A 15269-nucleotide genomic window follows, 5' to 3' on the forward strand; every position below is an offset into this window, starting at 1 on the left:
GAGCTATGCTCAAGAGAGTTCTAGCAGCCTGGACCCCAGGCTGCCCCAGTTCCTAGTCTCTCTCTGGATATATGCAGGGTAGGTCCTTCTGGGGGAAGGGGAGGGGTTCTTTCCTGAGTCTCCCTCACCCCTCATCCCACTTTCCCACCAGGGAGCAGCTGCCCAGCTAAGCTGTAGCCCCCTCACCCAACTATTGCCAGGAAACTATTTCTTGGCCTTTCTGTTTTGGGTACAAATACCTCAAACGTCTCTATGTCTCAATCTCCCATGAAAATAATCCAGCCTTAAAGAGTCCTCTCGTTTGCCTATTCTCCCTTGTATAAATGGAAAGATTAAACGCGTTCTTGAACTAGGAAGTTTTCTTTTAAGAAATCGCCAGCAGAATCCGGCAGTGTTGAGCCTGTTTAGAGCCCTGGAAGCGCCCACCGTTCTGGGTTTCTGCCGAGACCTGCAGAGTGGCTAGGGCGCACCTAGTGGAGGCCAGCTGCCTGAAGGCCTTCCGTTGGGCGCCTTCTCGGTGTCTTCCTATGGCCCAAAGCCAGGCCAGAGATGCGCTCCCGGCGTCCCCTCTTCCTCGCGACCGTTGCAGGTCCCGCATTGTTCTACGGCCCAATCCTCTCCTAACAAGCCTCCCCACGGCCCTGCAATCCACGCCTCCTCCCGGGCTTGGCTTCTAGTGGAGATGTTCCCTCCATCCCTGCTTCGAAATCCTGGGAAGGGCTTAAGAGACTTGGCCCACCACCTTTCCTTCCTCAGGGTGCGTGCGGAGTGCAGGAGGCACCTTCCCACTGGCCAGGGCACTTCTCCAGTGCGGTGGCGGTGGCTCACGCGTCTCCTCCCGCAGAGTCCGGCAGAGAGCCGCATTCGGTAACCGTTTGGTGAACTAGAGAGTGCGCCCGACCCGGTACTGGGGAACGGCAGGAGGGCGGCTCCGCAAGTGCTCCGCTGCCACTGGCCAAGTCAGGTTCCGCGGCGCAGCGGGTCAGAGGCGTCGCCCATCCTGCGCAGCCGAAGGCGCAAGCGGGTGGAAAAAGAGCCGAAGACCGTCCACCGGGTGCACGATGGGCACGGTCTGCATGGCAGGGAAGGCAGGCGTGGCTAGCTCCCAGCGCGCCGTGCGCACCAGCTCCACCGCGAGCAGCTGGAGCACGGCCTGCGCCAGCTCCTGGCCGAGACAGCTGCGCGCACCGCCGCCGAACGGGATATAATGGAAGCGGCCGGCGGCGCCCCGCGCATCCTCGCCCTCAGTGCCGAAGCGCTCTGGGTCGAAGCCCTCAGGCGGGCTGCGGTACACCGCGGCCGTCTCGTGCGTGTCCCGGATGCTGTACATCACGTTCCAGCCCTTGGGGATTTGATAGCCCTGCGGGGAGGTGAGGAGACCCGCCTGACCACGAGGCACCCGGAAACCCAGCCCGAACTGATCCTCCACCCGGGGTATATCAAACAGGCTTCCGAAAACAAGCAGGGAGGCGCGTCTCACCCGGAAGCTACCGCTCTGCATACCCATATCAGCTCCTTCCCTGGTGAGCTGTGTGACGATGGGCTACATGCTCATCTCTGAGCCTCAGTTTCTTAACTGATAAAGTGAGAACAAAAATGCCCATCTTGTTGCGAGGATTCAAATAACGGGTAAATGTGCTCTATTATTTGTTTCACTGTTTTGTTTTTGCCTTTTTTGTTCTCACGTTAGATCGGGAGACCTAAGTTCTAGTCCTGCACCCACCAGTTGCCTGGGTCAGAACAATGCAAACGACAGCTCCTCTATGGTCATCTCAATTTTACAGCTCCTCTTGGGACTGAACGGAAAACTGCCTCTCTGTCCTCACCACCCATCAGCTGTAATGTTCAGATCAGGCAGCCACACTCTAAAAAGGTGCACATGAGAATTAAATTGTTGGAAGGCAGCTTTCAGGCTCCCTTTGCTCACCTCCAACTTTTTCAGCTATTCCACTTTTGTGATGTCTTCCAGTCCCGAGCATCCTGCTTCCCTTGCCTGAACAGCTTCAGGAGGCTCTCACAGGCAAACAGATCTCGGAATCACCAAGGCACTCTCCCTCTCCTCTCTAGGCCTGTTTTCCCATCTGGAACCTGGAGGATGGCTAAGACCCCTGCCTCTATTCACCTTGGTGGTCCAGTGCCCTTCTCCTGCGGTTTCTCTAAGGTCTTGCACCCCAGCGCCCTCATGACATCTGAATTCCAAGATTCAGCATCCACGACACTTCTAAACCCCTCACTAATCCACCTACCTTTGTCTGGGCCATCCCCTCCCAGTGATGTGCCGTCCCCATCCTAACCCCTCACTGTTCCAGTTCAAATGCCGGCTCCCAAAATGTTTTGGTGTCATTCAGCTAGAGATCACTCTCTTCTTCACACCAGTTTGTGATGAAGTTGCTGGCTCTGGCCCCCTTTCTTTCCATGACAGCAACTCAGGGGTACAATCCCATTCCCTTAGGGGTCCTCAAATACTGGTATGCAATGCACTAGGGACATTTGCTGTTTAAGGGTCAGGGAAGGAGGTGCCCACTCTGCCTGGAGCCGCCCAGAGACTGGGCTGGTGGTAGGGGGGATGCAGGGACAGCCATTCAGGCAAACACCTTCAGTTTAGCGGTGCTAGGGCTCCCCTCCCCCGATGCTGCTACTGCAAAGCACAGCGGGGGCCCCACCTGGAGTCAAAGCTGGAAGGGACCAAGGCAGCTTCCTTCCAGAGAGCAAACTGAGGCCCAGAATGAGAAGGGAATTGCCCAGGGTCATAGAGAGATGGAGCCAGTCCTAGACCTTAACTTTCTTGCCCAGCTCATGCCAACCTGATCATACCCCATACTTTAATTAGCCCGCTTCCCTGGAATCCGGCCTCAGCCGGAGGCCTGGACCGGTAACAGTGATTAATCCCTTTTTCTTGTGAGGGAGCCAGAGAGATGGGGTACGGGACATAGTGGGGGTCTCTCTTTGTGCCCCACCCAGCCTCACTGGCTGAAAGGGGGGTGCTGGGCAGAGAAAAGGATGTTTTTATTCTAAAACTCGGCTCTAACTGGTTCACCCAGACCACTGCCAAAAGCTAAAGTGTACAGAGCCCCTAACCTTGCTTTGCTCCCTCAACCGTGGTTCCCGGGAAATGGAAGAGGATTCAGCCCATTTTCCAGGAGGGAAAGCGGAGGCCCGGAGAGGGGAAGAGTAGACAGCTCGGTCGTAACCCCTACCCCACCTCCCCGCGGCCAGCGGCAGGGGCGGGGCGGGCGGCGCGGCGCACTTACGTCGAGCTCGAAGGTGCGCAGGGCTGTCCGGTAGCCCCCAGACACGGGCGGCAGGAGGCGCAGCACCTCCTTGACCACGCAGCCGACGTAGCGCAGGCGGCCGAGCGCCGCCAGGCTGAGGTCGGGCTCGCAGCCGCAGTTGGCCAGGGGCCCAGCACCGCCCTCTGAGGCCGCCGGCAGGCAGCCGCACGCGCGCCCCAGCCCCTGCGCCGCCAGCTCCTGCCGGATCTTGGCGATGGCCGCCGGGTGCTGCAGGAGTAACAGGACGAGGGACGTGCTGGCACTGGCCGTGGTGAAGAAGGCGGCGAAGAGGAGCTCCACAGCTGACTCCTGCAAGACAGCCCGGGAGCGCTGAGTCTCCGTTAGCCGGGCCTCGGCCTCGTGGCCCCCTAACTGAGGCGCAGGGGCCCCACATTTTCCGTTGCGCACAGGCCAGAGCGCCGGGTGCTCCCGTGGCGCGGCTACCTGTGCAGGTCCTGGAGTCGATTGAATCCCAAGTCCGACACTTGGGGAAGTCACAGATGGCAACGAGCAAGAGGAGGATCTATCCACTTGCCGTGGGAGGTTCCCAAAGATAATGCCAGGAACTTTTTTTGTGTACTGTTCTTAGCGCTTTATGTGTACTAACTCATTCGATACTCACCCCGATCCTGTGCTGCACAATATGCCCGTTTTACTGAGGCTCTGAGAGGTGCTCGAGGTCCCTGCTGTCACCAGTCCCAGTAGCCGAGCTGGGAGTCCAGCGCTCTTAACCATGCAGCGCTGCCTGCAGCACTGCTGACAACCCCAGTTGGGCATCCTGACAGTGACGGCAGTGGAACTGACCAAGGCACCCGCAGCAGCAGCGCCAGCCTCCCACCAACGCAAGCATCGTGCTCCTCCTGCTTAGTGGTGGTCCCAGTGACTAAACCTCTTCCTGGTGTGCACTGCCGTAAGGACGGAGGGGCCCGGTGGCTTCGGCGTCCAGGCCCCAGCCCTCACTGCCTGCCTCTGCCCTCCCAACTCCCCGTGTGTTGTCTTCCTTCCTTGCAGCACCCAGTTTGTGTTTACACACTGATTGATGTTATTATAGGATGAATACGTACCCCTCCCTCTCGCACCTCGAGGGCAAGGGCTATAGTTTGCTGATGGCTGTATCCCCAGGCCCAGCATGGAGCCTGGCACTGAATAGGTAGATAATAATATGTGTGGAATGAATGACCTGATCCAAGGCTAACTGCCTGCCCTGGACAAGATGGGGAGCTGGGACAGAGACCTTGGGGCCCCAAGGTCCTCCCTGGCCAGCCAGAACTGAAGATTTCTGGCCAGTGGGTCCCTTCCTGAGAACCTGGAGGGTGTTGTCACCAGCTCCCCAGCCCTGCCAAGGCCGAGGGACCATCCACTTCTTTCCACACCACTCCCCTTCCCAGCCCAGAACTGCTCCTGTCCACTGGCTCCCCCGTTGACTCATAAGCCCCCTGCTCATCTACTTCTAACTCCTTTGACTCTTCCAGACTTCACAGCCACCCAGGAGTCAGGAAAGAGATTATCAGTCCCATTCTCGGAGAAGAAACTCAGGCTGAGTGAGCCCCACCCTTCAGTGGCTGGCTAGTGGAAAGTGGGAAATTGAGGCCCCGAGAAAGGATGGGAGTTGCTTATGGAAGGCTTGAGGTGTTCCCATTTCTAACTTCCCTGCCCCCCAACCTCTCCACTCCTTTTTGGGTTCTGGAGCAGGTGGGTCCAGGGACCACTCCAAAGCTTCCCTCCTTACCTCCATTGTATGTGCACTATGCATACATGGGGAGGGGTTCTAATTCTCCAGGAGATTCTGCAGTGGCAAAACAGAGAGGTGCCAGGTGCCAAGGTGGCTCATGGAAGTGTAGATTTGGGGAGGAAGAGGGGAGCTTCAAGGACACTGTGGAATTTAACCCTGAACCCTTAGGGTTTGTAGAGAAAAGGGGTGAAGAGAGCTTCATAGGCAGGGGGACAGCAGAGGCAAAGGCATGGAGTGACAGAGAAGTGGGGGAGGGGGAGAGCGGTTTGCTGCCAGAACCGGTAAGGGAGGGCCTAGGATTCATGCCATGGACTCTCCTCTGAAAGGGATGGTGACTGGCCCAAGGCCACAGAGATAGTGGGTGCAGCTGAGCCATAAGTAGAAGCCAGGTCTCCTCTTTCCCCTCGCCCTGAGGAGTGCCTGTGGCTCAAAGTGGGCCCAAACAGGATGTGGCTCCGTTGCTCCAGGGATGCAGCATGTGTGTAGAGACCTGCTAGAAACGCAAAAGAGGGGAGGAAAAAATCTCCCGCCACCTACCTTCAGCTCCTGCACTGAGAGCTCATGGCCCAGCTCCCTAGTGCTGTGTATGATTCCGTCGAGGGCATCGCCTGGCTCCGCAGCAGCCTTGTCTTCATGAAGCTTCTCTGCAATGGCCTCCTCCAGGTGCCGATGCAGCTGGTCCCGTGCCCGGATGCCCTGATGTGCGGGGAGAGAAGGGAGGTGGGGCAGGAAGGCTGAGGGGACCAGCCCTGGACACCTACCCCCAAAATCTCCACAGTGCTGGTCTGGCTCTGCTGAGAGCTTGGTGTTAAAAGTTTCCCAGCTTAGCTCCATGCCTGGCACATAGAAGGGGCTCAATAAATGCTTAGGAATTTGTCCATTAACCCCACACACCATTCTCTCTTGATCACAAGCCCCCTTTGGGGCAAGGCAAACAGTTACTGTCCTCCTGATGGGAGGATGCTGAGGCTCAGAGAGGTCAAGCCATTATCCAGAGTCACACAGCTGTCAAGTGTCCATGTCTGGCACAGAACCCTCCCAGGGAGTCAGTCCATTGTTCTTTCCCTGCACAAGGCTCAGGCAGGGGCAGTGGGCACCAGTGCAGAGAGGAAGGGACAACTTGATGCGCTCAGGAAAGCTCTGGCTTAAAGGACACTACTGGAAGTCTGAACATTAGCCTTTGTAAAGGGGTAGGCAAGAGGGCTGGGGTGACCCTCCAGAGTTCATGGAGCAAGCACAGTGAAAGCGGCTGCCTGGGGAAGCATTTTGAGCACTTGGGCTTTTTAGTCAGGGGAGATGCCGTTCAAATCCTGCCCCCCTCCCTAATAGCTGTGTGATCTTGGTTAAGTCATTTAACATCTCTGAGCTTCAGCTTCTTCATCAATAAAATGAGAATAATAATACTTTGCAGACTGAGAGGATTAAATCAGAAAAGGTACCCAAGGCAATCAGCCCATATAGCATGTACGTTTATACATAACTATTATTTTTATTCAGGTGACTGAAAACCAGGGCACCAGCACAATAAGAAGCCCCAGTTCGGTTGCTCTCTGGGCCCAGCCCATCGCTCTGAAGTTTGAAGAGGCCATGGTTCTCTGATCCGGAAACTAGTGGGCCTGGGGCCGCAGGCGGGGAGCCGGTACCCACCCCTCTCCAGCTGGCGCCGGGCTGGGTCGGGGGTGGGGGTGGGGGGCGTGTCTGCGGCCCTAGTGCTCCCATCCATTCCGCAGCCACGGGTCTTCCAAAGAGGCGCTGGAGGCCAGGCCAGGAGGCGCCGCCCTGGGGAGGGGCTGGGACGACTGGCTGGGCGCCCGCCACCGAGACCCAACATCGGGAAGCCGGCGGCTGCTGGGGCTGGAGCTCGTTCCTCAGGCGTGACCCAGAGAGGGTGGGTGGCCCGCCGCGGGTCACACAGCGAGTCAGGACAGAGGCCAGCCCCGACGCCCACCGCCACACCACGCCGCCTCCCCACACTGCAGAGCCTCCATCTCCCAGCAGAGGTGACGCCTGTGGCGCACCGAGGGAGCCCCAAAGGGAAGGTTTGGGGAGGGGCGGCAGTACCTTGCGCAGGCCACTGAAGGGCACATCTAGGGGAAGCGAGAAGAGGTTCTCCACGAACTGCTCGAAGGTCCGGGCCAGCTCCGAGCACTGCGCCTCGTCTAACCGCAGCCCCAGTAGGATGCGCGCAGCCATGCGAAAGGTGAGCGCTTTGGCGGCCTCATAGACAGCGACCGGCCCGCGGGTCGCGCACCAGGAGCGCACCTCACGCCGCAGCGCCCCCTGCAGGCGAGGCACGTAGCGCTCCAGCGCCGCGCGGTTAAACACTCGCGCCAGGATCTGTGGGGAGCGCGCGGGGTCAGCCCTGGCAGCCGTCCGGCTCCCTCTGCTCCGCGACTCCATAGGAGCCAAAAGGCCAATTTCGGCCCCTTTCTCCTCTTCTAAGAGACCCGGACCCAAATGTGTTGGGTTTTGCTCTCGCCATTCCGTCTAGTTCTTCTCTGATGTACACAGTCCCTCCCATCCATCCAGGCTACAGGGGCCACCTCCTCCAGGAAGTCGTCGCTAACCCTCTCTAAGTTTGAATTTCCAGCGCTTCTGGTATCAGAATCGCAGAAGATCGAAGATGAAAGGACCTTTAAGTCCCAGTCCTAGCCTTATAAACCAAAGCCGGAGAAGGTAAGGGGCTGGCCCAGTGGCACCCACTTGTTAGTCAAGGGCCCTGGCCAGGTTCACAGTGTACCCCTAACCTCGCCCCGGACTGGCCCACAGCAAGTTCTCTGAAACCGCGGGTCTGACGTCCCGACGGCACCTTCTGTTTTAGGCTCACCTTGCGCCGCTGCCGGTGCGGCTCGCCAACCGCGCCGAGCAGTGTGTGCGAGCCCAGTAGGATGTGCGCGCTCTGCGGCCACTGGCTGCGCACAAGGCGGTGCTCGCCCAGCAAGATTGTGCGCACGTTCTCGGCGCCGCTCACGCGGATCACCGGCCTGCCCAGCAGGTGCGTCTTGAACACTGTCCCGTAGCGCTCCCGGCGGGAGCTGTGGAAGCGCGAGCCCTGCGAGCCAGGAGCGAAGAGGGATGGGGCCGCTGGGCCTCGGCTGGGGATCTAGCCCAGGCCTCCCAACTGCCGCTTGATAAAAACCTCCTGCTCTAGGCTGGCGCCTTACTCTTTACAAAACAGTCTCAAATGGGCCTCGCGACTACCCTATGGTAATGTACATGCTCCTGTTCCCATTGGTGAGATGAGGAAACTGAGGCTCAGAATGGGGACACGAGCGCCAAAGAGCTCACTGCTGAGACTCGCCCTAGACTCGCACCATTCTATGGTGGCAGGACATAGGGTCCTGGAAACCCTCTGTTCACCCCCGCGTTTTGTCGGGACTTAAGTTGCGTTGGAGAGAACGCCAGTGACATACGGTCCCTTCGAGGGAGCAGCTGGGCAAAGGTCAGGGCCGTGTATGCTCCCTGGGGCCCTGGGCGACAGGAAGAGGCTGGCTACGAACCCTGGGAACATTGAGAACCAGTGGGGGATAGGGAAGAAGGGGCCATATTGGGGTGCGGAAACGACGGACTGCTCACCTGAACTAACCAATGCAGCGTTTCCCCGAAGAAGGGCCAGCCCATGGAACCTTTGGGCAGGGGCAGGGCAGAGGCTCGGTCCCGGCTCAGCGTCCAGCGGAGGGTCCAGAGGTGCTGGGCCAGGCTGAGCAGCAGGCCCGCGCACAGGAGAGCGGTGCCCGCCGCCCCCAGCACCGACAGGCAGCTCAGCCCCCAGGGGAACATGGCGAGCCTGCCGGGGCCAGGCCGCTCCGAGCGCAGGAGGCGCAGGAGCTGCGGCGCCGGCAGCGCGCAGTGTTCACCTGTTCTGTCCGGAAAGGGCCTGGGGCTTGGGGATCAAAACCGAGATTTACAACCTCGGACAAGGACTTCGCTCTAAAAGCAGACGGGCAGCGGAGGGCGGCAGTGACCACGCGCCCTTAGGGAACGTGCCTTCATCGAGACCCGCGCGCTCAGGACTTTCCCCGGAGTCCGACGGCTCCCGGGCCAAAACGCAACCCCCTTGCGCGGGCGCCGGCTGCCTCAGGACCGCTCGAACCGAGCACCTCCCACCTCCCCTGGTCAGCACTCCTTCGATAGAAGCAGCGAAGGAGGGCAAAGAAAGGAGCAACTCACCGGTGTTGCCAACCAGGGCTGCGCTCAGCCGGACTGTAGACCCCCGCCCACCTCTCTCTTCTCCAGCCTTTTAACCCTTTTCGGCCCACCCAGGCCACATTTATATAGGTATTGGCTCCCTCCCTACGGATTGATACCGATTCACACGACGTGACCCGCCTCTGCATATTTAAAGCGCTCCACGCAGAGTAATGATTGGAGGCGGTGGGCAGCGGCGCGCTCTCCGAGGGGTTGAAGTGGGGGAGTGGCAGCCGCTGCGGCGCTATGGCTAAGCCGGGGGCCGTACCCCCGCGCAGATCCTCGGGCGGGGCCTGCAGTTTCGCGCCAAGAACCTCCCGGCTCCCAGCAGGAGCTCGGCGGGTGGACTGACCAAGCGCACGGAGCTAATGCGGGCTCTCTCTGGGATCCCCACCCTCGAACTTCCAGGTGCCCCTTCCCCTCCCGGCACTCCAAGCCTAAAGGGCTGGGGGTTCTCCCCTTTGCTCTGCTTCTGTTTCAGGGAAACTGCGGTCTTCGATGCCTACCTTGGCATCGCAAGCCCTGATGGCCGGGGTTGAGAATCTCGACGTCCCCACCCCTTCGAGGTCTCTGATCTACCACTTCCAGAATCCTTCAAAAGATGGTAGTGTCACTGCTTCTCAAAGCTTCACGGAGACCCCCTAATCCCACGAGGAGCAGATATCCCCCGGCGCCTTTCGGGGCTCGAGGACCAAATTCACTGTCCCCTCCCCCTTCGTATCCTTCCCACCCCATCATTCTACATGATTGCTTCTTGGGGCTTTTTGTGGGACCCGAAATGCCCCAGGACTCGGGCGTCCCAGTCCCTACAGCGCAACGCGAGGGGTGCGGGGTGTGTGTGTGTGTGTGTGTGTGTGTGTGTGTGTGTGTGCAGGGTGCTTGTTTTCCTGCGAACAGTAAAGCAAACTCCTCAAGACCATCACCGCTGAGGACCCACAGTGGTCTGCTCCAAGCAGTACAAAGGCGGCGTCTCTCCGAATCTGGGGACGCCTCATCCCAAGCCAGGGAGACATCCCTGGTGACCTGGAGAGCTGGGTAAGGCACTGGAGGGCCACTACGTTCCAGTCCTCAAAGAGAACTATCAGCTCACGGCTTCTCTGGTAACTTCCAGATTGTATTGTGCCTGTAATTACCATATTTTCCATGTCATATTTTTTAAAACGTTGAATACTTTAGGATAAGAGACGGTCAAGGGAATAAAGGCTTATTTTCTTTGTTTTGGTGACACTCCCATTCCAATAACTAGGGAATAATAGCCCTTCTGAAGAAAGCAGTTGTTTTAAGTCAGGAAGTTCTAAATAGATGCAATATCATTGAATTTCCAACAACTTGCTCAACCTTTTTAATATTTAATCACAAAATCAAGAAATGTACATATAATTCTTTACACTTACTTTATACAGAGTCAAATAAAAGTTTCTTACAGGCATAAATCCTGAAAATGCAAAAGGATTATTCAGCTTAAATACAATGAAGAGAAAGTAAGGATCAGATTGTTATTACCATCTGGACCACAGTACTTTACACAGTAAAACGTACATTCATTTTAGGTTTTCCAGAGTTCATTTGGTTTGGCTTGTTTCCACAGTGAGGACAGGGTACTGAGTCTGCTCTTTGAAGAAAGTAACCTGACCCCTGTGGTAACTTCTGTGTGTAGGAACACATCGCTCCTAGCACAAGCGGCACCTGAAGTGGTTAGCCCCACTTAGTTTCTGTCCTTCTAACTTGAACCAAACCAAACCAAATAAATGGGGCCAGCTACAAACACTATAGTTAGAAATATTAACCCTGCTGAACAGAAACACCTTGCATCTTTAGAAAATCAAATTCCTTTTCTTCATATTCAGATTAAATTAAACCACCCAAGTAGAACAAAATAATTCAAATTCTTATTGGGTTAAATTAAGTTTGATTTCAGGGACTTTTAAAGATTTATATTTCCTCCCTCGAAATCAGCAGAATTAGAAATTTTAGTCTATTTAAATAATATTGAGGTGAAAATTAAAGCTAAAAGTCAGAAAATGACAGTGAAAGATCAGACATAATTTCATTCCAAAACCAGATACTGGAAAACAAACAAACAAACAAAACAGAAAAACCATTCAAGTCTAAGTAGAAAAAACACCAATATATAGAGGCGTAAGTTCTTCTAATGTATTTACACAATCAGTTTCATAGACCATTTTTGACCTGATTTATATATTAGTTTTGCCTTTATTCCCTAGAAGTGAAAAAAAATTAATGTCAGGTTTTCCATATATAAAATATTATTCAGTTATTTAAAAATCCATACAAATGATATTTATAATTCTTTCTTGTTTAAGCTCTCTCATCAGTGTCTTTTCTCTACTGTATTTTTGAATTCTGCAAACAACTTTCTGTATCATGACCAGTGCCTGTTAGAGATCAATGTTGAGACACCATGGATTTGGTGTCACTGAGTGCAAGCAATGTGAAGTTTATGTGTGCTGGGACATACCATTCACCAAACTTCTCAGCTGCTTCACAACTGTCTCTATCAACTTCTGTTTGTCTCGATCATTCTTCCTGAATTGAGCAAATATATTGTTCTTTTTGCTAGTATCCTTCATCCTAGGAATATACGTGAATGAAGAAGCTTAGTAAAAGGAAATTAAAAGCTATACTGTCACAAGTGAAATATCTTGGCATGCTCTGGATTATCTCACACTAATTCTATGCTTGAAAAATATACTTCAAAGAAAATAGGTACTACTAATAGAATTACAGAGAAAGCAACCACACAAAATATTAGCAGCTTTATTTTGCATTTTATATCAAGTGGTGTTTTTTGCATTAGTATGTAAATCTAAAGCAAGTTTTCTTACGCGATGCTATTTTCTAATATCATTCCATAAAGTATGCTAAAATACATACCCTCTATGGACTCTGCAAATCACACTCATAGCAAGACAAGGTGAAAGGAAAAATAACATTAGAAAATTTAAAGCAGTAATTTGTTTGCCTCAGTGGTGTTTCATGGCATTGTAAAACAAGATTACATTTATTTAAAACAGTTCCTATGTCCTCTCAAATCAAATACACCACAGATATTTTGAAATGTGGGAAAACAATATACACTTTTAATTCAAAAATTGAAAATTTTAATAGTGATGCTTAAAATGAAATATGGTAGAGTGAAAAGAAAACCTGCCACATAAAAGAAGGAAAAGTAACACCTACACTTGTTTTACTTTTAATTGGACAAGACACACCAGTAAGTGTTCTGTTACTTCAGTTTTATAATATCATTTTTTCGAAACGCATACCTCTCTACCTGTAAAGAATCCAAGCCCATCATGGTAGGATCTAGACGGCACTGGTGGCAAACATTCCAATCCCTAACTACGTTTTACAAAATACTTTCTTTCCTGTGTTACAGTATTTAAAAAAAAAAAGTTCCAATTCTCACTTATCTGCAGTAAACGTATTTCTAAAGCCAGTTAGGTCAGATATTGAGGATACAATAGGAAAAATGTTTTGTTTGTATCAACATAAACAAATCTCATATAAAATTACACAACACTGAAGGCGAGAAAGAAAGAGGCTTATGTTTTGATCATTAAAATGAACTGAACTTTTAAGTTCCATATAGACATTTCTCTTTTGATAAAAATGTCTAGTTCTTCAATTATCACTGAATCACAAAATGCTAAAATGGTATGCAAAAATGTTTGCAGAATATACTCACTTCTCCAAAAGAGTAAGGGCTGTGTTTGGATTCACCCGAAGGTACTTAGAAGCTGGCTGACCATAATCAGCTAGATAAGTAGACCAATCCCAAACCATAAACAGGTCAAGGAGCTGAGGAAGACGGGGAAAAATGTTAAAGCAACTTTTGACTATTTATCCACAGCTAATACATAAAGTATATGTTACTCTTGATCCATTTTAATATGACCTGCTTCTCAGATGGAACAGAATAAGGAATCTCATTTTTAAAAGTTCATTAACTATATTTTATAACCAACAGTGTATAATATCTTTTCACTTTTCAAATTACTAACATTGTCAGGCCTTGCCTTTCTAATAAAATACTTAATTGCATTTTCAAATAATTGTAAAATAATGAAAACAGTTATATAATTATATTAACACGTAGTGAGGTACAGAGGTTTAATCTTTATACATTATTCAGTTCATACTCAAATTTAATTAATGAGGGTTGCTGCTACTAACTGAAGAATTTTAAAGAACTTAAATTGAACCTTTTTTAAAAAAAAGAGGTTAAGTATGTTTACCTTTCAAAGAAGTCATTTGCACCTAGACTTTTCCCAAAGTAATTTAAACCGAAAAGCTCAGATAATCTCAATGAAGTGCATTAAACAACCTCTTCTGGATTCTCCCTGGTGATAGATCCTCAGTAGTGTTATGAAATGAGGCCTTCAGGACTCAGCCTGTTAACTCTAGGCAATCATTTTGTATAAACAAACAACAACAAAAAGGAAACCTTCTTGTTTTCCGTAGTGTTTTAAAATTGACTATTTGCTCTATAATCTCCAGTTAGAATTGTTGTCAAATATGGAAGTAATCTTTTAAAAGCAATGAAGTGCCTAAACCAAAGCACCAAACTCCTTATCCAAATTTAAAACCCTAATCCCCTTTAAGCCATTTAAAACCAACTTCCTATCCCCATTTGAATTGTTTCAGAAAGATAAATGCTTTACTTACTACCTTCCTTCGGTTTTTATATTACTTTTTCTTTTTGTTTTAGCTCACTTTATAAGTAAGGGGTGTGTTGGTTTTGCTTTCAAATGAAGCAAGTATTTGTATTTACTCATAGGATATGTGAGCCAACCCACTGGCTCTGAGAGGGATAAAATTTCTGGGGTGGTTAAAACCTACAGAAAGTTACAAGAAAGTTACAAGAAACTAGCTCTTCCTTAGGAAGATAATGGACTTGTTTGACTCTTCCCATCCAATATACGGCTACTAATAGAGACTTTCTTGTACAAAGCAGAAAATTCTATAATGAAAATATTTACTACTAATATTAAAAGCCACACTATTTTCTTTCGGACAACATTCTAGGCCATACCAGCCATACCAAAAGTTAAAACACTGGTACAGAAACTACACTGAGACAATGTTAAAAGAACACAGTCTTAAAAAGAAAAGGGAACATATTTCAAGTTCTGTGCAATTTTTGACTCTTGCTTAGCAACAAGTACATTTTCCCCTTCTTTCACAAGGAGGAAAAGTTACTTTCTACACTCTGCAGTGAAAATGTAAATTAGTATAACTTCTCTGGAATGTGAATTTGCAGTATGTATTTAAGAACCTTATAAAAATGGCCATCCCCTTTGACTCAGTAATCCTACTTCTAGGAATCTAACTTCAGTAGACAATAATAAAGGTAGATATAAACTTATGAACAAATATATTAATCTCAAAAATGTTATTTGTGTTACCAAAAATTGAAGAAGAAAAAAACCCCACTGAAAACAGCTTAAATCTCAGTATTAAGACAATGGTTAAGTAGTGAGGTGTATCTATCAGATGTAAGACAAGTATCATGTGGTTATTCAAATTGATGCTTACATAGAATTTTAAATAGCTTGGGAAGAAGTTTATGATAAATATTACTACTAAAATTACATAAAAACCCATCAAAAGAGAGTGGAAAAAAAGTTGAGAAAATGTTAAGAAGAGTTGTAATTTGTGTGGTGGGATTATGGGTAACTTATTGTCTTCTTTATTTTCATAATATTCTACAATGGGCATGTATTAACTTTAGAGTTAGAAATAAGGTTTACATACATATATGTATATTTTTTTCCAATAAATTTCAATAATGAATTCTCCTCATTCAAAATAAAAGCCTCATTTTGAAGGAGTCCTCTTCCAGGTATACGTATGTGTTAGCTCAAGTGTGTGTGGGCATGCGCACAGTCAGCAAAAAGCAACCACTTAATAATGTACTGGCTGCAAATTCCCTTTCTTTCCAAAGGCAAGAGCAACATGACCTTTGGGACCTGGAAGAAGAGGCCTTAAAATAAGGGCTGATCTACCCCCAGGTGGGAAAGGAGGAGCCCATTTAATGAATTTAAAACCTACAC

At 50.5% G+C, this 15269-nt stretch overlaps 2 protein-coding genes across 5 annotated transcripts in view; both read right to left on the reverse strand.

The window, feature by feature from the left end:
- Positions 1-982: 982 nt before the first annotated feature.
- CYP26C1 (cytochrome P450 family 26 subfamily C member 1) lies at positions 983-8784 on the reverse strand (the record flags this gene model as incomplete). Its single annotated transcript, XM_081247452.1, has 6 exons — positions 983-1360; positions 3252-3581; positions 5542-5700; positions 7066-7341; positions 7832-8056; positions 8581-8784. 6 exons carry the CDS (start codon positions 8782-8784, stop codon positions 983-985), a joined length of 1572 nt encoding a protein of 523 aa, XP_081103578.1.
- A 1721-nt stretch (positions 8785-10505) lies between these two features.
- The window catches only part of EXOC6 (exocyst complex component 6), a gene marked incomplete at its 5' end in the record, with an annotated part of 206896 nt that continues 202132 nt past the window's right edge, over positions 10506-15269 (reverse strand). For all 4 annotated transcript variants that reach the window (XM_081236720.1, XM_081236719.1, XM_081236718.1 and 1 more), the window contains 2 exons: positions 10506-11784; positions 12902-13014. In XM_081236720.1, coding sequence (XP_081092846.1) covers positions 11652-11784; positions 12902-13014 — 246 coding nt within the window. In that variant the 3' untranslated portion in view covers positions 10506-11651. The remainder of the gene's footprint in view (positions 11785-12901; positions 13015-15269) is intronic.

Source organism: Mesoplodon bidens (assembly GCF_964165515.1).
Source record: "Mesoplodon bidens genome assembly, chromosome: 1".
Taxonomy (NCBI): Eukaryota; Metazoa; Chordata; class Mammalia; order Artiodactyla; family Ziphiidae; genus Mesoplodon; species Mesoplodon bidens.